The sequence below is a fragment of the Eurosta solidaginis genome, chromosome 2 (assembly GCF_040869045.1).
Source record: "Eurosta solidaginis isolate ZX-2024a chromosome 2, ASM4086904v1, whole genome shotgun sequence".
NCBI lineage: Eukaryota > Metazoa > Arthropoda > Insecta > Diptera > Tephritidae > Eurosta > Eurosta solidaginis.
Window position 1 is genome coordinate 33,331,824 of NC_090320.1, and position 23,320 is coordinate 33,355,143.

General features: G+C 37.9%; 1 protein-coding gene across 15 annotated transcripts in view; it reads right to left on the reverse strand.

Annotated features, from left to right (window-relative positions):
- Nucleotides 1–7,189: 7,189 nt before the first annotated feature.
- LOC137239499 (uncharacterized) overlaps nt 7,190–23,320 on the reverse strand; it is a 30,233-nt gene continuing 14,102 nt past the window's right edge. For 13 of the 15 annotated variants that reach the window (XM_067764877.1, XM_067764874.1, XM_067764875.1 and 10 more), the window contains 11 exons: nt 22,906–23,074; nt 22,645–22,840; nt 21,942–22,399; nt 21,437–21,882; nt 19,858–19,955; nt 19,584–19,802; nt 18,452–18,741; nt 17,875–18,356; nt 17,667–17,797; nt 17,299–17,613; nt 7,190–15,704 (listed from right to left, as the gene is read on the reverse strand). In XM_067764877.1, coding sequence (XP_067620978.1) covers nt 15,445–15,704; nt 17,299–17,613; nt 17,667–17,797; nt 17,875–18,356; nt 18,452–18,741; nt 19,584–19,802; nt 19,858–19,955; nt 21,437–21,882; nt 21,942–22,399; nt 22,645–22,840; nt 22,906–23,074 — 3,064 coding nt within the window. In that variant the 3' untranslated portion in view covers nt 7,190–15,444. The remainder of the gene's footprint in view (nt 15,705–17,298; nt 17,614–17,666; nt 17,798–17,874; nt 18,357–18,451; nt 18,742–19,583; nt 19,803–19,857; nt 19,956–21,436; nt 21,883–21,941; nt 22,400–22,644; nt 22,841–22,905; nt 23,075–23,320) is intronic. The other 2 variants (XM_067764879.1, XM_067764878.1) reach the window with 2 other exon arrangements.

Here is a 23,320-nt window from a genome sequence, read left to right on the forward strand (position 1 = left end):
AAAATTTGTGTACCCAATTTTATTACGATCCGTTAATTTTTCTTCGAGTTATGGCTCCCGAAACATAGAAAAGTGCTTGGTCATAAAAGGAGCGGTGCCACGCCCATTTTTTTAAATTTGAAGTTTTTCCTATTTATTGTTATAAATCCACTTGGGAAATGAAATACCATTGATATAAAGCTCTTCTTTGCAAAGATATAGCTTATTTTATTCGTCCACGACCCTTTTAAAAATCTTTTATATAAAAGTGGGCGTGGTCCTTAACCGATTTCGTTAATTTTTCTTCAAAGCATTCCTTATAGTAAACGCAACATCTCTGCCGAATTTTGTTACGATAGGTTTAACGATTTTTGATTTATGGTTAATAATATTTGTAAAACTGAATGTTTTTAGCGACCTTTTTATATGTAAATATGTTGAACTTTAGCTGGCTCGAGGTCAATAAAAATACGTTGAATAAAACCACAGGTTTTTTAACTAATTTATTCCAATATATTTCGGTTATTCCGCGATAACCGTTCTCAAGGATCTGTGTATAAATGTGATATAAACAATTTTCTTATTACCAAAAACAGTCAAAACATAAACAATATTTGTATATATGTACATACATTTCTTTTCACGTCTTTATAACTTGACGCGGAGCTTAACACTGTCTATTTGATCGTTAGTAAATGACGAAACAAGTGAGCAACGCCATCGGTATCCGTTTTGTAGTTTAGCCGAATGTCTGGTGGAGTGTTAATTATATGTAACATTTCTAGTGTAAATCGTTTGTTGTAGTGTTGTTCTTGTTGTAATATTGTTACTTTTTCGAAGTTGGGGGAGTGGCCGCTACTTGCACAGTGTGCCATAAGTGCAGTTTTTTGTGTATTTGAATGATGGCACTGTTTAACGTCGCATTTGTGTTGTGCTAGTCTGGTTTTTAACTTTGATTTCGTTGTGCCAATATACATACTTTTGCAAGGTTCTTGGTTATTGCCGTTACATGGAATTTTATAAATTACATTACTTTTTTCTAATTGAGGTATTTTTGACTTAGTTTTGTTGAACATGGTTTTCAGAGTGTTGGTTGGCTTATGGGCTATTCTTACTTTTTCTTTATCATAACAATCTGACTTCGCTAGTCGTTCTGATAAATGAGGTACATAAGTGACGGATTTGAAATTTTTTTTTAGGGGTTTCACGGTCTTGTTGATTTTTTGTAAATTTGGCTCTTTTTAATAGTTAATATTTCTGTCAAACGAATTTAATATGTTTAGCGTATTTTGTACTTCATCCTCCCGTATGATCGCAAATAAATCATCGACATATTTGGTTAATATTCTTGGTTTACGGCTTAGCTTTTTTTCGTTTGACAGAAATATTAAATTCACGATAGAACTTGAAGAAGAAAACTCACTGCCGTACCTTGACTCTATTATAATCCGCAGAGGAAATCAGCTAAAACTAAAGTGGTATAGAAAAGCAACAGCATCCAGACGAATCATCAACTTTCATTCGAAACATCCCAAAACGATGATAATAAATACAGCAATGGGCTGTATACGACGTATGTTGCAGATAACAGACGAAGTTTACCACAATGAGATTAAAAAAGAAGCAAAATTACTGTTAAAAGACAACGAATTTCCGGAAAACATGATAAAAACATTATTAAAAAGAGCCAAATTTACAAAAAATCAACAAGACCGTGAAACCCCTAAAAAAATTTTCAAATCCGTCACTTATGTACCTCATTTATCAGAACGACTAGCGAAGTCAGATTGTTATGATAAAGAAAAAGTAAGAATAGCCCATAAGCCAACCAACACTCTGAAAACCATGTTCAACAAAACTAAGTCAAAAATACCTCAATTAGAAAAAAGTAATGTAATTTATAAAATTCCATGTAACGGCAATAACCAAGAACCTTGCAAAAGTATGTATATTGGCACAACGAAATCAAAGTTAAAAACCAGACTAGCACAACACAAATGCGACGTTAAACAGTGCCATCATTCAAATACACAAAAAACTGCACTTATGGCACACTGTGCAAGGAGCGGCCACTCCCCCAACTTCGAAAAAGTAACAATATTACAACAAGAACAACACTACAACAAACGATTTACACTAGAAATGTTACATACAATTAACACTCCACCAGACATTCGGCTAAACTACAAAACGGATACCGATGGCGTTGTTCACTTGTTTCGTCATTTACTAACGATCAAATAGACAGTGTTAAGCTCCGCGTCAAGTTATAAAGACGTGAAAAGAAATGTATGTACATATATACAAATATTGTTTATGTTTTGACTGTTTTTGGTAATAAGAAAATTGTTTATATCACATTTATACACAGATCCTTGAGAACGGTTATCGCGGAATAACCGAAATATATTGGAATAAATTAGTTAAAAAACCTGTGGTTTTATTCAACGTATTTTTATTGACCTCGAGCCAGCTAAAGTTCAACATATTTAAATATTTGTAAAATTGATTTTATCACAAAAAATTTTTTTTCGAATTTTTATTAAGACTCTCAATATCCGTCCACACGTCAAATTTCAACATTCTAGGCGTATTATTTACTAAATAATCAGGTTTTTTGTGTCTTCCAAAATGTTATATATATAAAAAGTGGGCGTGGTTATCATCCGATTTCGCCCATTTTCAATACCAATCTATTCTGGGTCCAGATAAGCTCGTGTACCAAATTTGATGAAAATATTTCAATATTTACTCAAGTTATCGTGTTAACGGACAGACGGACGGACGGACCGACGGACATGGCTCGATCAAATTTTTTTTCGATACTGATGATTTTGATATATGGAAGTCTATATCTATCTCAATTCCTTTATACCTGTACAACCAACCGTTATCCAATCAAAGTTAATATACTCTGTGTGTAAAGCACGCTGAGTATAAAAAGTAAAAACACAGTTCGTAAGCCTACTACTAGTGTTAATAAAAACCATTAACAAATCGTGACCGCAGATTATTTTTAATTTTTTGTTCCGCAGTGTGATACCTGAATTGAAAAAAGAATAAGTCATTGTTTTATAGCATAAATCGATGTGCCCTTTTTCTAGGGGAAAAAATTATAAGTCCGGCTCTTACTGCAGTTTTTTTTTACCGCACTTTTACGAATGTGTTTAAAAGTTTCGCTTTTGTTCACTCTTAAAATAAATATACTTTTTATCGCCGACCTTTCATGTATGCTGGCAAAGCTTTAAAAAATGAATATAGATGCTACAACTTTATTTAGTTTAAGGCCCCATATTTATTAGTTCGTTCGAAGAAGTTCTCTGCATAACATTTAGGATATGGAGGAAAAAGCCTGGGGAGATACTTAAATGCATTAAAAGCCGCCACATAAAGTAAACGGCTAAAAGCACAAAAGATCTAAATAAATGTCGCAGTGCATCGAGGCCATATAAAAATATATTTGAGATAGTTTCATCGACAACAAATGTAAACAATTGTAACAGGTCAAATTAGTTGACTCAGAGGTATTTTGCACAGCCCTTGGGTAATATGTCTTCAGAAATTGTATAGAATAGCGTTATACGGATATTTTCACTCAAAAAGCTAGATCAAATCGTCTTACCTATTCAAGCATATTCCTTAGGGCCGGTTTTTCAGTACAAGTTCAACTCAGTTTGTCAGTTAAACTACGCTTAAACTAATTCTGCAGTTTTTCAGTCTACTTTAACTGAAGTTTAAGCGGCCGATCTAGCAGGGTTAAACTCTAGTTAACCTATCATTTATTTGCGTTCGTTCGAAATGGCGTCGAATATACCCAACAAGCATTTGGGCTTGAGTACGAGGGTTGCTATTTATATTTTGAGCCTTGGCAACACTAAATCTTTGCCGGCGCCACCTGACGTTTTCAATTGAAAGTTTGACGTTTTTAAGCATAACCTTCTTCAGAAAATTTTGACATTTGAGCACAAGTTGTGTTGTTAACAATAACTTAAAAATTGTATCTCATCGAAAAAATGTAATTAACTCGTGAAAATTTTCGTTCGATGATTTTTTACGACTTTCGACGTGGATTATCAAGACAGAAGTGCTTTGAACAACTTACTTCCACTTTTGGTGATGAAACCCCATCATTTGCCACTGTGAAACGCTGGTAAAACGAATTCCATCGTGGCCGCCGTTCGCTCAGGGACGAAAGTCGTGAAGATCGTCCAAAATCAGTTGTTGTGCAAGAAAACATTGACGCTGTGCGCGAACTTATATTGCAAGATCGTCATACGACTTATCGTGAGATTGAGGCATCCCTGGGCATTAGTATGACGAATCAATAAGATATCGCATGAACATGTCGGTGTGAAAAAAATTTGTTCGCGTTGGATCCCGCATAATATGACAAAAGCTCAATCCTCAATACCTCAATCGAAGTGGAAAAAGTGCTACGAAAATTGGTTTGAACGCATGCAAAAGTGTATTGATTATCATGGAGAATACTTCGAAAAACAATAAAGCCATTTTCGATAATAAATTACTATCTTTTCATTATTAGGCTCAAAATATAAATGACAACCCTCGTACCATTAGAGCTCATGTTGATAACTAGGCATACTTATAAAATCTCAAGAGTTGTTTCTAACCAGTGGGTCAACTCGAGAATCATACCGTACTCAGCAAAAGAGGGAATTTTTATAAAGTAAAAAATGCTATTACTAAAGTTGAAACAATTTAATTAACAACTTCTGGTTCCCTAACTGGATACTACAGTATTTTCACGAAAATAAAATAAAATTATATAATTTATATATATACTAGCAGATCAGGCAGACGTTGTTCTGCCCTAAATTTGGTCTATCTACATACATCTTAATAAGCTCTTTCGGTCTAACTCTGCCTCCCCCCTCTTATATTTTTCTTAATCTTTTATTCACTCCTCCCTCCGTCTTTTTCGATTCATCTATCTCTATTTCGTCTCACTCTATCTCTTTCTCAGTCTCCTTCTCCTACCCTCTTTTCTCTTCTCTCAAGTTCTTCTCATTCTCCTTCAACGCTTATTGCCAGTGCCAGAGGGTGGTCCTAATCCCAGTCCCAGTCCGTCTCTGGTCTAGTTCCCGGAAAAAAGGATCGTAAATACTAATACAGGCAAATTAATACACCAAATTTCAGGCAAATCGAATGGGACGTACATAGGTACATATATAGGTATGTGGGTATTATTAATTCATGTCATTATTTCCGCTTCGCATGCTTATTTATCAGTTTTGCCAGGTTGATGCTACTAAATCGAATATTACAATGGAAATTTCTTTAAAGCTTTCAGCAATAGCTTTCATTTGATATCCATAATACACACACATTGTACAGGTATCCGGGTCGACGTTTTGGCCTATATCTCAAGACCCTTGTCACTCCGCGATATACAAATTACTCTGTACTAAAGCACACATTAACGGCTTTCATTTGCTATCCATATTACACACACCTTCTAGGGGTATCCGGGTCCACGTTTTGGCCTATATCTCGAGACCCTAGTCACACAGCGATATAAAAATTACTCTGCACTAAAGCACACATCAACAGCTTCAATTTGATACCCATAATGTAAAAACAAATCCTAGTATTACCCTGATCCACATTTTGGCCTTTATCTCGAGACCCTAGTCACCCAGGCATATGAAAATTACCCTGTACTAAAGCACTCATCAACAGCTTTCATTTGATATCCATTTTGTATAAACACATTTTAGGGGTGCCCGGGTCCACGTTTTGGCCTATATCTCGAGACCCTAGTCACCAATAGGTATGAAAACTACACTGTACTAAAGCACTCATCAACAGCTTTCATTTGATATCCATATTATATAAACACATTCTAGGGGTGCCCGGGTCCACGTTTTGGCCTTATATCTCGATACCTTAGTCACCAATAGGTATGAAAACTACCCTGTACTAAAGCACTCATCAACAGCTTTCATTTGATATCCAATTGTATAAAAACATTCTAGGGGTGCCCTTGGTCCACGTTTTGGCCTATATCTCGAGACCCTAGTCACCAATAGGTATGAAAACTACCCTGTAGTAAAGCACTCAGCAACAGCTTTCATTTGATATCCATATTGTATAAACAGATTCTAGGGGTGCCCGGGTCCACGTTTTGGCCTATATCTCGAGGCCCGAGTCACCCAGGGGTACGAAAAATACTCAGTATCAAAGTACTCATAAACAGATTCCATTTGATACCCATATTGTACAAACACATCCCAGGATTACCCAGGTCCACGTATTGATCTCAAGACCCTAGCCAGAACGGGATAAGAAGTATCGTATGTCCGTTCCCTGGTTATAAGCTACCTCTCCACCAATTTTCAGCCAAATTGGTTCATCCGTTCTTGAGTTATGCATAGTGTAACTAACACGACTTTCTTTTATATAGTATTTTTCTAAAAAAAAATCATAACTCAAGAATGGCTAAACCGATTTGGGATTTCAAAATCAACTAACCATCATCTCTCCTTCCTGTATCTTTCCTAAAAAAATTTTCATGGCAATCTTTCTATCCGTTCTCGAGTTATGGAGTGACAATCAAAATGTACACTTCTTTTTATATATATAGATATATATATCGTGCTCCTTTAAATTTTTCCTACAAATTGGCGGGACGGAACCTACTTGTTTTATGCCGACTCCGACTCCTCTACAAGGCAGGTGAGTTTTCACTCATAGCTTTTCATGGCAGAAATCCACTCGGAGTGGTGACCAAACGCTGCCGAGGGGCGATCTCGCTTAGAAAAAACTTCTCAAAGGTTGGATAGTGATTGGAGGATGAAGTTGGATATCAACTCGAGAACTATCTGGTTTAAAAATAAATAATGATGTTGCATATCACTTCCGGAACTATATATGTATATAATTTCGCTGGAGAACTTTTTTTCCATGTTTGTTGGGTAAACAAAATCCAGCCGTTGCCGTATCTACAAATTATCTAGATAATGAAAAAACCAATGTTGCAGCACAGAAAAGCATACCCCAAGGGCGGCCTTAAACTGAGACTGAAAAACTGCTCAGTAGTTTAACTGGAGTTTAAATTTGACTAGAGTTTAAGCAAATTTAGTTTAAGCTTAGCTTATCCAACTACGGAAAAACCGCGCCTTAAACTTGTTTTTAACCAAGATGTTAGTCGTTTTACATATTTTAATTTTTTATTAAAACCATATTATTTTCCAAATGAGTTTGAATGGGTTAGTTTATTATTAAAACTATTCACAAACTACATACAAATATTGCAAGTATTTTCTTACCATTTCCCTTCGTTGATTGCAGTAAACAAATCTCACATGAGCTCTAACTTTCATAGTCATAGAAGAAAATCTAACGTTAATAAAAATAAGTTCATTTACGTGTTAATACAATTTGGTGCTTTTCTACTAACTCCATTGTTTACTCTCTAACATCTTTTGTTTTATAAAAATGACTAATAAACATATGTGACCCGGTCTATGAAAAGGTGGCTTATGACTCAAAAAAGAAAATTGCGAGAAGCAGCTGTTAAGTCATAAGCCACCTTTTCATAAACCGGAACACATATGTATGTATGTAATGCATATGTGTTTAGTATATAAATACTTGGAATAATTGCATAATAATACTTTTTAATGGCTACATACACACAACATGTAAGAACCAAAATATTGCTTAAAAGAATTGGGATAAAAATATTTATTCTCAAACATTTACATAAATATTTTTTATAGTATTTTAAGGTCAAAGAAACTTTTTTCACTTCAAATGAAACTTTTTTTCATTTCAAATCACACCATTTTTATACTCAGCTGAGCAGAGCTCACAGAGTATATTAACTTTGTTCGCATAACGGTAATCCGTAACGGCATAAACTAATCGAGATAGATATAGACTTCTATATATCAAAATGATCTGGGCGAAAAAAGGAATTCTTTTAGCCATGTCCGCCCGTCCGACCGTAAACACGATAACTTGAGTAAATTTTGAGGTATCTTAATGAAATTTTCTACGTAAGTGCCTGGGCACTCATCTCAGATCGCTATTTAAAATGAATGAAATCGGACTATAACCACTCCCACTTTTTCGATATCGGAAATTTCGAAAAACCGATAAAGCGCGATAATTCATTACCAAAGACGGATAAAGCGATGAAACTTGGTAGGTGAGTTGACCTTATGACGCAGAATAGAAAATTAGTAAAATTTTGGAAAATGTGTGCTAAATAAAAATTAACAAAATCGGATGACGAACACGCCCACTTAAAAAAAATTGTTTTAAAGTCAAATTAAAAAAAAAAATTGAATTTCATTACAGTATATAAGTACATAGGTCAACATTCAACTCCAGTAATGATATGATACAACAAAATACAAAAATAAAAGAAAATTTCAATATGGGCGTGGCTCCGCCCTTTTTCATTTAATTTGTCTAGAATACTCTTAATGCCATAATTCGAACAAAAATTTACCAATCCTTGTGAAATTTGGTAAGGGCATATAGCTTCTATGCCGGTAACTGTTTTCTGTGAAAATGGGCGAAATCAACGCCCAGTTTTTATACACAGTCGACCGTCTGTCCCTGTTGTTGTTGTTGTAGCAGTGCTTCGCCCCACCTAACAGACGCGACCGATCACAAACTGTCATCAATATCCTCTAACGGGAGTCCAAGGAAACTTGCTGTTTCAACAGGGGTGGACCATAGGGAAAGGGGTGTTAGAGGCGTTGGTTCCACATTACAATTAAAGAGATGGTTGGTGTCATGTGGGGACACATTGCAAGCGGGGCATACATTTTGTATGTCGGGGTTGATTCTGGATAGGTAAGAGTTTAACCTGTTACAGTATCCAGAACGAAGTTGAGCCAGAGTGACACGCGTTTCCCTGGGGAGTATGCGTTCCTCTTCCGCAAGTTTTGGATACTTTACTTTGAGTACTGGGTTCACCGGACAATTCCCGGCATAAAGGTCCGACGCCTGTTTGTGGAGTTCACCTAGGACCTGCTTGTGTTTTTTCGCTTCATACGGCTGTGTTCTCAGATGCCGTATTTCCTCAAAATGCTTACGGAGATGACTCCTTAAGCCCCTAGGCGGTGCTGGCTCGTCAATCAGATGTCTGTTGGGATGCCCAGGTTTCTGGGTATTCAACAGGAACTGTTTGGTCAGCATCTCGTTTCTTTCCCTGATGGGGAGTATTCTCGCCTCATTATGTAGATGGTGTTCTGGGGACATAAGAAGACAGCCCGTGGCAATTCTGAGAGCAGTATTTTGGCAGGCCTGTAGCTTCTTCCAGTGGGTAATATTTAGGCTTGGCGACCATATGGGTGACGCGTAGCACGTAATCGGCTGGCTAATTGCTTTGTATGTAGTCATGAGCGTTTCTTTATCTTTTCCCCAGGTACTGCCAGCAAGGGATTTGAGGATTTTGTTACGGCTCTGAATTCTCGGATCAATTGCGGCTGCGTGCTCACCAAAATGTAGATCCTGATCAAACGTCACACCCAAGATTTTGGGGTGTAGGACAGTCGGTAGCGTAGAGCCATCGACGTGGATGTTCAAAATGGTCGACATTTGGGACGTCCATGTTGTAAATAAGGTCGCGGAAGATTTAGTCGGTGATAATGCCAGGTTTCGCGAGGCGAAAAAACTGGAGAGATCAGGGAGGTAGCCGTTTATTTTATTGCATAGCTCATCGATCTGTGGGCCTGGGCCTGTGGCCATTACTGTGCAGTCATCGGCGTAGGAAACGATTGTGACTCCTTCCGGTGGTGAAGGTAGCTTAGATATGTAGAAATTAAACAAAAGTGGGGATAGGACACCACCCTGTGGCACCCCTTGTTTAATTCTCCTTGGCTTTGATGTTTCGTTTCTAAATAGCACCGATGCCTGCCGACCACCCAGATAATTTGCGGTCCACCTTTTAAGACATGGGGGAAGGGTAGACCCTTCCAGGTCTTGCAGTAACGAGCCATGGTTGACCGTATCAAAAGCTTTTGATAGGTCTAGCGCTACGAGTACTGTTCTATGGTGGGGGTTTTGATTTAAACCGCAATTTATCTGGGTGCCAATGGCATTTAGCGCGGAGGTAGTGCTATGGAGTTTTCTGAAGCCATGCTGATGGGAGGCTAGTTGCAAATTTGCTTGGAAATAAGGGAGCAAAATGGCTTCGAGCGTCTTTGCTACTGGCGATAGGAGAGATATCGGACGATACGACTCTCCTATGTTAGCTGGTTTACCAGGCTTTAGTAGCGGGACCACCTTGGCCAATTTCCATTCCACCGTCTGTCCCTCCTCTTGGTCGTTAACAAGATAACTTGAGCAAGAACCGATATATCTTTACTAAACTTAGTTCACGTACTTATCGGAACCCACTTTATCTTGGAATTAAATATGGGCGAACTCCGACTATGACCACGCCCACTTTTTCGATATCGAAAATTTCGAAAAATGAAAAAATGCCATAACTCTATACCAAATACGAAAATAGGGATGAAACATGGTGATTGGATTGGTTTTTTGACGCAAAATATAACTTTGGAAAACACTTTGTAAAATGGGTGTGGCACCACCTACCATATTAAGTAGAAGAAAATGAAAAAGTTCTGCAGGGTGAAATGAAAAGCCCTTGGAATCATGGCAGGGATACTGTTCGCGGTATTACATATATAAATAAATTAGCGGTACTCGGCAGATGATGTTCTGGGTCACCCTGGTCCAGATTTTTTTCGATATCTCGAAAATGCCTTCACATATACAACTAAGGGCCACTCCCTTTTAAAACCATCATTAATACCTTTAATTTGATACTCATATCGTACAAACACATTATAGAGTCACCCCTGGTCCACTTTATGGCTATATCTCGAAAAGGCGTCCACCTATAGAACTATGGCCCACTCCCTTCTAAAATATTCTTTAATACCTTCCATTTGATACCCATGTCATATAAACACATTCCAGGGTTACTCTTGGTTCATTTTCCTAAATGGTGATTTTACCTTATTTTGTCTCCAAAGCTCTCAGCTGAGTATATAATGTTCGGTTACACCCGAACTTAGCCTTCCCTACTTGTTTTTTAATTTGGAATAAAAGAAAGAAATTTTCCGTCACGTGCCACTTCGAAGTTTTCTGAGTCTTCATCTTCAGTACGCTAACCATTAAGTCATACAGCGGTGGTTAAAAAATAAAATAAACTGCTTTTTCTATTTCGCTTAATCAAGGGTTTTAATTCGCTGGACTATGTTGATGTCTGCGTAAAGCTCGTACAGGTCATCATTAAATGTTCTTCAGTACTCACCATCGCCAACGCGCAGAGGTCCATAAATATTTCGAAGAACTTTTCTGTCGAACAATCCCAGAGCCGCCTAATCTGATGTCATGGTCCATGCTTCTGCACCATATAGCAGGACGGGTACGATAAGTAGCTTGTAGAGCATGACTTTCGTTTGGCGAGAGAAGACTTTACTTTACAATGAGGGAGGAGCCGTGTGTGGAAGTCCACGCAGGCAAAGTTTCTGATCGCCATTCACCAAGGAATGGTCAGAGCAATTTTTTTTGCATGCGGTTCAAGCAGCTCACTACTGCCGGTCGCCTGCGGCCTAATATCTTCTAGATAGTCACTGAACATCCATTAAGTGGTGAGCTAAAGTGAGAAGGAGACAATCTGGTTAGACCACTCTTGACATAATCGGTTTAAGCGCTAGCTGGGGAATTTCATTGGCAGCGTCTATCCAGCACAAGCACAAGCAAGAGAGCGTCTGTCTTGGATCAAGCGGCTGATAACACTTCCATCCGCCACATAAGAGTACACTCCAATGCAAAAAACAATTTGGACAACCTTAATATATTTACTACTATAGTTCGAAAATGGCCTATCTCAGAATATTAAAAATTTTTTGTCCCAATCGCCCTATCTCACATCAAAATGTATTGAATTTATGCTCAGATGGAGCGATTTTGTGAAACTCTGAAATATAAATGTTCCAAATAAAAGTCTTCTCGCTCTTCAATCAAAATCTGAAATAGGCTATTTTTCGAAATTTGAATGGTACTATGTTGATGTTTGCGTAATACTCGTACAGTTCATGATTAAATCTTCTTCGGTACTCGCCATCGCGACCATGTAGGGGACCGTAAATATTTCGAAGAACTTTTCTCTCGAGCACTTCGTATGACGCTGTCATGGTCCAAGAGACTTGTAGAGCATGATTTTCATTTGGCGAGAAAGGTCTGTCCAAAGTCGCATTTATTGCCAAGAGTGATTCTTCGCTGGATTTCAGAGGTAATGATGTTGTTAGTGTTGATGCTGGTTCCCAAATAAACGAAGTCTTTTACTATTTGGAAGTTATGGCTGCCAACAGTAGCGTGGTTGCCCAGGCGAAAATGCGCTGACTCTTTGCTCGATGACAGCAGGTACTTCGTTTGTCCTCATTAACTATCAAACCATCTTTTCCACTTCTTTTTCCAGTTTTGGAGTAAGCAGGACTTACGGCGCGGATGTTTAGGCTGATGATGTGAATGTCATTAGCATACGCCAGTAATTGCACGCTTTTATAGCATATTGTTCGAGAACGGTTAAGTTCTGCAACTACTAAAAGTTTCTTTAGCATCAAATTACAGAAATCGCACGATAGGGGGCTCCCTGTTTGAAACCTCGTTTAGTTTCGTACGGCTTGGAGTGGTCTTTCCCAATTTTCTCTGAGCTGATGGTGTTGCCCAACGTCATTTTGCACAGCCGTATAAATTTTGCTGGGAAACTAAATTCAGATATAGCGGGATATATGCAGCTCCTTTTCTTGCTGTTGTTGTTGTTGTTGTAGCGATAAGGTTGCTCCCCGAAGGCTTTGGGGAGTGTTATCGATGTAATGGTCCTTTGCCGGATACAGATCCGGCACGCTCCGGTAACACAGCACCATTAAGGTGCTAGCCCGACCATCTCAGGAACGATTTATATGGCCACATTAAACCTTCAGGTCATCCCTCCCTCCCCACCCCCTAGCTCCGTGACGAGCTTGGGGTCGCCAGAGCCTTATCTGTTAGTTAAACAGGATTCGCCACGGATAGGTGAGGTTGACAATTGGGTTTGGAGAAGCTATATATTACGTTGGCAACCTGAAAGGGTTGCGCTACACAGCCTCTTGAATCTGGTATTTTAGTCGCCTCTTACGACAGGCATACCTGACCCCCTAACCCGCTGGGGTATTTTCGTGCTGTCGGATGAGGCTTTAAAATCGACGAAGAGGTGATGTCTGTCAATTCCTTCCTCGCAGAAACACTTAGATTCCAATCGTCGAACATGCACACGTCCGACCATATTTCGCAAAGAAGCTGATGTGTGCGCCTTACCAACTCCTTGCCGCCGTATTCGAATAGCTCCTCAGGCAATCCATCAGTGCCGACGAGTTATTGCTTTTTACTTCGTCATAATCGAGTGGGGGAAATTAATTCCATCATTATCGATTGCGGGATCCGGTTCATCGTCCCTGTGCGGTACATCGCTATCTCCATTTAGAAGAGCAAAGAAGTGTTCAGGGAAGTGTCGATATAACACTCAGCACCTTTAATAACACAATTGGGTCGCGGCTCTGGAAGTGCTCCAGAGAAAAGTTCTTCGAAATATTTACGGTCCCCTACGCGGTGGCGATGGCGAGTACCGAAGAAGATTTAATCAAGGTTCAAAACATGTAGATTTCGTGAGCCCAAAACATTGTTTAATTTGAAATGAAAAAGAGTTTCATTTGTATTGCAAAAAGTTTCATTTGCACTGAAAATGTAATATATTTTTGTTTATACCTAAAAGACTAAAGAAATATATAAGAAAACTTGCATTTAAATGCCAAAAGTATTCGTTTCCTAATCAATATGAGTTCAATGTAGTTGTTTGCTACATTTTATAAGTGGAAGAGTTTGTGTATAGAAATTAAGCAATAGTACATGATTATACAAAAACAAAAAAAAAAAAAATCTTAAATTTGTTGACTAGGGCAGTTACTTTTTCGTTCTGTTCTTCGGCTTTTTTCTCAATTTAAGCGCTAAAAACTAATTAATTACAGTTAATTTTGCACAAGTATTTATGAAAGTCTTGAATTTTTTTTTGGCTGTAAGTTCTACTCTATATTTATTTCTTTTACATTCGTGCAAGTCTGAAGATTTTTTTGTTGTTAGCTTTTTAAAAAGATCAAGATTATTTTCGGTTTTTGTTTTTTTAGGTGTGTGAGTGAAGCTGAACTCAGTTTGTGTCTTCAATATATTTGAATAATCAATATTTAAATTTTTTGTTCCTTTTTTAAATTCAGTCTTTAGTTTTGCGGCTTTGTGCATTTCTATACTCTGTGTATCATAATTTTAAAATGTTTTCTCATAATATTTTGTGTTGCTTGTTGGCAATAATATTTATATGTATTTATGTAAAGATTTGTCTAGCATTGCATATTATGTATGTATATTAGGGTGGGTCGATTTCTTAACCGATATCGCGCCATCGATTTTTCGATAGTATTCGGGCTCAGGAAAAAAAGTTCCACTACGCATACCAAAAAAAAATTTTCGAGCCTGCGAAATTTCATTTTTTTTACTTTGATTTTTAAGGTTTTTTTCATGACCTACTAAAAAAATTTTCATTTGATTGTAAAATTTTCATGTATACTCTGTCCGACCCAAAAATCTAAAAAAGGTGGCGATAAATATTTTTTGAAAAAAAAAATATTTTGACTTTTTTCGACTTTGATAATCTTATATCCGCTAAAAACGTTGGCGATAACAGTTTTTTGAAAAAAAAAAAAAATTTTTTTTTTGGGTTTTGGCGAGTGCTTTTGTCGAAAAATTTACCCTTTCGCCATTTTTTTTTTCGCAGGCTCTAAAATTTTTTTTTTGGGTATGCATAGTGAAACTTTTTTTCCTGAGCTCAAATCCTATCGAAAAATCGAAGGCTCGATATCGTTCAACTTTCGTCCACACAAATCGACCCACCCTAATGTATATGCTTTTTCTTTAGGTATTTATGTACCTAATAAGTGTGTATGTATTAGTATCATATCAACGGCTATAACTTATGCTTACTGTAAGTATATAACGATAATAAATATGTAGATGACAATCAGTTGTGCAACTCTGTTGTTAATGCGATTATCCTCGTGTTCCAATGGTACATGAACGAGTTACGGATAGAGATTTAACATACAAATGCAACAACAATGTGAACCATATGGATCACATTGTTGTTACATTTGCATGTTAAATCTCTATCCGTATCTGGTTCATGTACCACTGGAACACGAGGTATGTGTCAGTGTTAGGGTGTGTGACATGTGTGGAAGTGTTTGCGTATTGTTATTTATTGTTCTTTTTTGTTTTTTTTTTTTTTTTTTTGGATGGATGGATAGGATTTATGTGCTAATTGTATAAACATTTCATATTATTTATGGCTTATTAACTTTCTTTTGTTATTTATTATTGTTTTCCTTATTGATCTAATGAAAAGTGTTTGGTTTTTTTCCATAAGCTTTTAAAAAGGCCTTTTTTCTTCTGAGGCTTCTGTGACGTATTGTTAGAGTTGCGGGAATTATCCTTTGGAGAGGGAATTGCTATGTATAGAAAAACATATTTGATTAATTTGTTATAATTGCTTAAATCAGCGCACTTACTAGTTTCTTGCTCGAATGTTATGTTTCTATCGGGTGTTGTATCCGAATATGGCTTACCCTTGCGCTCCTTCGAGTTTTCTGTAAATCAATATAAATAAATGGGTAAGCACATGGTCAAATTTTATTTTATTTTTTGTTAGATTTCAAGAAATTGCACACCAGCAGTTTGTTTTAGAAATTCGTATGACATCCTCCAAACAGAAGCTTATCTCTGTTCAAATATTCAAACTGCACTAACGCCTAATCAAATTCCAAACTCCCTCAAATGGACCCCCTGGTCAGTATGGGTCAAAAGCATTTCCAATATGCCACATCACTGACCCGACGTCGATTAAGCAGTGCGTGGCCGAAACTCACACTAAATTTAGTTTAATTAATTCCCATTGTTTCACATGCTCTGGCATTGTTTACTGTTGAGAACGAAAATAAATTGCCAACATGTTAGGAAAGTAATAGCAATAACCGTTTTCACTTATTGGCTAATTATATTGTCACTTTGTAGTCAAAACGGATGGGAAATGTATTTGACGTTGTATGACAGCTGTAAGGATAAAGTAAGGTCTCACATCCAATAATATAAGGTAGTCTATGTGCGTGGGCCTTAAGTGCATCTGGCAGGCGCGGGCAGTACGCGCAAGTCAAATGCAACTGCAGCCCACGTCACGAACGTAATATATAGATACAGAATAAATTTGATCTTAACAAAGGCGGACGTGTCCAAAAGAAAAAGTGTTTTTTAATCTAATTCGCTTCTAATGAAATCTAAAGTGTGGCGAAACCAATCGCCACGACAGTAACAAGTGATTAAGGTGGATAACGGGACGACACTTTAGAGGCGGCGCCCTCCAAATTACATCAAAGAGGCATATTCAACCATTACGGCTTCAAACATAAAAACCAATGTGGCAGGTAACCTAACCTCTAACTCAACACAGGCCATTTTCATTGATATTGCCGAGCTTTTGGTCAGATTCGACCTAGTCAAAACCAAGCATAAGTTTAAAACATCATACTTTGAAAAAAATGTTAGCACTTGGTAGAAAACTTTAATTTTAAACTCGAGTCATTGTAATTAAAGATCTATAGCCCCCAATAACATTTTATAACCAAAAAAATTCTGAAGTGGAATATTGATTTTGATCCTGAAAAAATTGTGTCTCTAAATGTGAGTAGCACTTTGAGAGAGCGTATAAACACAAAAGACTTCTGAATTCCAGGTAGAGACCCATTCCCGCATTCTGCGTTCAACCAGAACATATTAACTCCATACCTTAGCTTCAAAAGGGACACTGCTATGCGCCATCATTCCGTGCCTATATTCTACAAAGCTGTACATTTTAGACCAGAAATAACCGTTTTTGAAGCTTCTGGAGAATTTACTTATCTTCATCCCGTTTTTTCTTTTATCTGCATCCCATACATGTCTTTATTACGAAAGTGCCTCTTTATAGACCTGCGGGTTTCTGCTAGCCTTAGGTCGACCTGGTATGCTGCTATATGCTCAGCTAAGAACTGAGTTGCTGGGTCAGTGATCAGTGAAGAAACAAATATACGAATATTCTAATTCTTTCTCTCTGAGCTGGCCGACCTTCGAAATGTCTTTAGCGAGAGTAGAATTGCTTATCCACATGATACCATGTTATCCAATATAAATTGTTTTTCCCCTACTTACTTTTCTTCGATATCAAAAGACTAGTTACACGACGCAAAGCCTCTCTGGGTGATTTATTCAAAAATGATGGCGTCAAGTTTGGTGGTAATGTCAATGGTTTTCTTGAATGCCCCGTACCAGACATGCCGGCCGAACTATCCCAAACGCGTGATGAACTCAGACGATCAATATTTTCGGTTGATGCTGGACGCATAGAACGTTGTTTTGGATACCAACCACGTGCGGGGGCACCAGCCATACGTAGCATCTCATTAGAAGCAAGAGCATGATTCATAGAACGTTGACGACACATGCCCGCACCAAAAGTGTTACCACCTGTAAAGTTGTCAATGTAGAAAATTTAAGATGCCATACGATTTACTACTCACCACCAGGTATGCCACCCATTGCATTACCCATATTAATACTGTGTGATGTACTGGAACGAGGCGCTGTACGTGAACCACTTATGGCACTTTCAGGTTGGCGTCTAAATGGCGTGCGTGGTATGTCACAACTTCTGCGAGGCCGAATAAAGATAATCAAAGGTTTAACATTCTAAGAGCTATTTTGCTAAAAATTCTTAGTAAAGCTTACCCTCGCGCAAAAATTGGTGTCTCTGGCAGACTGCATGAAGTTTGCAAACGCAACTCTTCACGTGGCGACTGTTTTAGGCTACGCTTGGTGCCATACGAAACATAACGCTTCGTTGAGTAAGAGCCCTCATATTGAGATCCCGTAGGCGTAGTTATGCCACTGCCATAACCCAGCATTTTCGGTGATCGTTTCTTATAATGCGAATCGATCGACCAGGATTTCATTGTATTCGCCGAATGTTCACGATGTGGTGGCACAGCGGGTGCCATATTTTCAAAAGCGGGCGGTGGTAAGGGTGGTAAATCGTTGCTTAAGTAACGCAAAGCGTTCATATTGTCTCGATTTCGACGTTCATCACACAATGAAGATGGCGTATGAATTTCAGCGGCTGTGGTTTTTTTAAAACCTTTAACAAGCCTACGATTGCTCTCCACAACAAGAGCATCTTTTGGTGACGGTGGCAATGGCAAATCACCGTAGTCCTGTTCCAAATTAAACCAAGAAAGTATAAGCGTTAAAATTAAATTAATTTAAATGCACTTAAAAATACTATACATATTGGTTGCTGTGTACTTACGAATAAATCTGGATTTGATGATGGTGGTGATGGCGGTAATGGGCCAAATACACTTTGAGATAGCTTCATCTCTTTTGCACTTTCCGACTTATGCACACCGGGACGAAATTCAAGTGGACGTTTAGGATGCGCACCGCCTTCGACGATGCGTACCGCATGATTGCTATCCATATTTTCTATTTGTTTAATAGGCGCTCCACTATAGCTGATGTCACTGTATTGTTCTTCTTCTTCTTCAAGTGTTGGAGCGAGATCGGTGTGTGGTGTCGTTGTAGTTGAGGAGCGCAAATCTATAGGAAATTTTGAAAGAAACATATGTCAGCTAAAAGAAGAAAAAACCGATACGCGTACTGCAGAATATTGCTGGTCCTAAATTTGCTGGCTGTCTAAGCCACGTGATTCCACGGGCGAATAGGTTTTTTGTTTTTTTATATAATTATATTATTTGTTATTTTTGTGGACTGTATGTTGTTATTATTTTTAGAGAGAGGTCGCTATCTACCTGTTACACCTTTTATGTATTTATTGGGCGCGAGTACTGGAGGCTCTAATGTATTGGCTGCGGGTTGAGCCACCTTATTTTGCTTTGAAAAACCCCGTTTTGGGAGAAAGAATTTAAACTATGTCTTTAGATTATTTCACTAACCAGTTGAGAAGCATACTCAATGGCTAATGAAACAAACGAACGAAAAATGTTCATAGTTTAAGTCACTTAAACACTCGTAATGATTTTGATATGCAATCACTTTTTGGCTCTAAAACGCTGTCCTTTGCGTATGAAAAGACTATTAATTGCGTGTACATTCCAGAGAAAGAAGAGCAGACCTGTGACACTTAAGTTATGCCATAGATTTTTATACGGCATCTAACCCCTTTCAGGCGGTTCTATTTTCCTTAGTATTTCGCATTGTATTTTTGATTCTATACCCTTCCGTACCGGAACGAACTGGATTTCCACTTTTGGGAAGAATATGCATCTTCCCTTTACTACACAAAAAACTCTATGCCTTAACTTCTTCTATTCAAAAACGGGGTATTATTTCTTTTCACTCTTAAATCGGTGAGAGAACTAACCAAACCACGACATACATTTTTGCGTAGGATCTTAAATTTTTCATTTGTTGTTTCTCACCTGCAAATTCCTGCCCCATCATACAGCTACCCACATCACTCTTGTATCCATATAAATTGCAAGCGTCGAAAGTATTTTTATTCGAAAATATGTGAATGCTGTCGTTGGGATCGTTTTCCTCGGTTTCTTCGTAGCTGGAAGACTTTGTATTGATGGAATCAGTGCTGCGTCGTTTCGTTTCGCGCTTAAGCGATGTCTTTTTCATAGACGCTAAAAGTTCTAAAAAAAAGTTTTAGATAAAATTCAGCTTTTTAAACAATTTTGTAATACTAACCTTCGGAAGATGAGCGGTCTCCTTTATTATGCACAGCCAACATTTCTTTGGTGAAAATATTCGGTAATTGGGGCTCAAGATTTAAAGATAGTCTGTCCCTAAAAATAGTTTTAAGATACATAAGAAAAAAAAATGTTTTAGTTGATGTATGTATATTAGGGTGGTTACAAGGTATATGGTGAATTTTAATTTTTGTTCTATCTTTCGGGGCACCCTCCTAAAATATGCCAATAGATCAGAAAATGATTATTACAAAGTTTCAGGCCAATCCGATAATGTTAACATGTGCCTCACTGATCAGGGTGGCCGCAATAAGATTAAGATGGTCGGATAAATGCCCAATACCGCTAAAATTAATACAAATAAAATTACCTATCCAACGATATACAAGTGAAGTTCCTGGCATAAATGGTTTCGCTTTTACTGACGAAACACTAAAATTGTTTCTGAAAAATCGCTGTTTTTCCTAACTTTGACCTCAATGAGGCACGTGTTAACATTATCGGATTGGCCTGAAACTTTTCAATAATCATTTTCTGATATATTGTCATATTTTAGGAGGGCGCACGAAAGATTGAACAAAAATTAAAATTCACCATATACCTTGTAACCACCCTAATGTATATTGGTATGTTTTCCGTCATCCCTTGTCAAATTTAATTGGGAGATAAAGGCGTTGCACTGACTTCGATGTCATTTTGTCTTTGTTTTATGAACGAAGCGGAGGATGGCTGAAGGTGGCACAACGTCCAACTGGTTTATTTCCAAATCAAATTAAACAAAGGCTGACTGGAAATTGTTCGTGTGGTTCTTAAAAATCAAATTTCCACCTTTTTTCATTCTAACTCCTTAAAATTCCTCTATGGAAACTCAAAAAGTTAAAAGAAAATATTGTGTCTTCTAATACCTTAAATCGATAGAATTATAGTATGCGATATCACACATAAATTTTGATCCTGTTTGGAATCGGTTAAGGGGTATCGCACATTGGTTAAAGCGGCACCCCTTAACTGTGTCCAATTGGGACCGAAATTTATGTGTAGTATTTTTGACTCTGGCGGCCACCGTGGTGTGATATTAGCGTGCTCCGCCTACCACACCGAAGATCTTGGGATCGCGCCCCGGGCAAAGCAATACCAAAATTTTAGAAACAAGATTTTTCAATTATAAGAAAATTTGTCTAAGCGGGGTCGCCCCTCGGCAGTGTTTGGCAAGCACTCCGAGTATATTTCTGCCATGAAAAGCTCTCAGTGAAAACTCATCTGCCTTGCAGATGTCGTTCGGAGTCGGCATAAAACAAGTAGGTCCCGTACCACCAATTTGTAGGAAAAATTAAAAAAAGGAGCACGACGCAAATTGGAAGAGAAGCTCTGTCTAAAATCTCTTCGGAGGTTATCGCGCCTTACATTTATTTATTTTTTTATTTTTGACTTTGGTAAAACCGTTTAAATGGGTGCGACTGAAAAAATTTAAAATTTTCTTTTACAAGAACCACCCTAATGTACATAAGTTATACAGCCTGTCGAAAAATCAATTAAACAGAGTGAACTGAGTTACTTTGTTCGTGCTATTCACATACCTTGGTGATGGCAAAGCTGGTCCTAATGGTGCTACTAATTCCAAACTAAGTCTCGAATTTGAGCTTAAAGCCTCACCCGCTTTGCAGTTTTCGTGACCTTCCATCGATGAAAATTCTTCATAGTCGCTTTGGTGCCTTGACTTTATACCATCGAGATCGTCATTTTCCGTATGAAATATATCCATTGCTGTTGGTGGTTTTCTGGTGGCACGCCGTATAATGAATGTACCCTTGCCCAACATATTTGCCTGCCTATACAAGCATTGATTAAGCATATCTGTAGCACCTGAAGAACGTTGTTGTTCGGGTCCATCCAAAGTGTCTATGACAACTGACGGTTCATGATGATATAACCTTTCCACAGCATCTTTGCTGTAATATGAATCACCAGCAACAATAGGTAAATGGTAGACGCCATTTTCTGTTTTAGGAATGTAGTCGACGGTCTGCAAAGAGAACTCGGAAAGTTAAATGGCTGAACTCGACTTTTATATTTCAAGCTTACATGTTTACGTGGCGGTTTCTTCTTCGCTGAGCTTTTGGTTTTCTTTTTATTACTTTTAAAGTGTATCTCCCACGCAATACCAGCTTGTTTATGCGGTGAGGAGTGTGAAGTGATAGGTGACAGCGATTGCTCCTCAATCGAATCGTCGGAGAAATCATCTTCACTCACAAGTTTAAATTCATTTGTTAAATTATCCTTACGTATATATGGCTTCCTCATAAGATTATTATTAGTGGAACTGTCTATGACTTTGCTATCCATCGCACCCATACAATTCGAACTGGACGATGAAGATGAAGATGAAATTGATGATAAAGGATTAAGCATATGACAAACTCCTTTGTGCTTCTCAACCGATGACAAAATACGTTGTGGACGAATTACACTTCGTTTACCCTCTGCTGGTGGTGAGTAGCGGCCGGGATATATAGTAACAGGATGCTCATTTAAAATAGGCTCTAGAATTATATAGGGAATAAAGAGACTTCTCTTTAGCATCTCCCAAGTTCCGCACACCACTGTCATCGAGGCTAAACCCATTAGCAGAACGGCAAGTTATCGTCTTAGCTCACAGTTAGCTTTTCATGAGGGGCTAAACTTACAAATTTTAAAATTATCTCTGCGTTGAGTAGATAACTTATGCCGTTCTCCAAGTGAACCTAACTAGTTTAATTTCATAAAATATGACTTTTCCCCTTTTTACCTGGTAATTTTGCTAGCCCTCCACGTAATACCGCATTATGCACCGCACTAATATCGATACCTAACTTATTACGTTCACCATTACAACTGACGCCGCGCGTCGTTTTACTACTATCAATTGATGTGGAGCGTACTCCGCAACAAGGAAGACTAGAATAGTTGTTACTCGTCAGTGCGGAGGCTGGACGTGCTTTCGGCTGTAAAATATTTTAAAATACATTTTTTATTAAGAAGTTCCTCTAAAACCGCCTTTGAGCCATACCAAAGTAGATTGTATAATATTCTGATCAGCAGGTGCTTCCGAGCTTTGGCAGGAAAGTTCTGTGGTATTATTAAATTCGTGAAACTCTTTACTTGGTGTTGTGGTGGGAGGTGCATTGCTGCTGCCAATACTGCTTTGAGAGACGTTCTCAAAATATTGTTTGTGCCTGCTGAAAAGTAACGAAAATAAAGCTTAAAATTTGGATTTTAAAGACGACCAAGTTCTACTAGAACTGACTTGATTTTATTTTTAATGTTTGTATATATTACTAAAGGTATTGCCTATCCCGCCAATTTGTAAGAAAAATTAAAAGGGACACGATGTAGATTGAAAGAGAAGTTCGGCCTGAAATCTCTTTGGAGGTAATCGCGCCTTGCATTTATTTTTATTTATTTATTGCCTAATTAGATGTTGT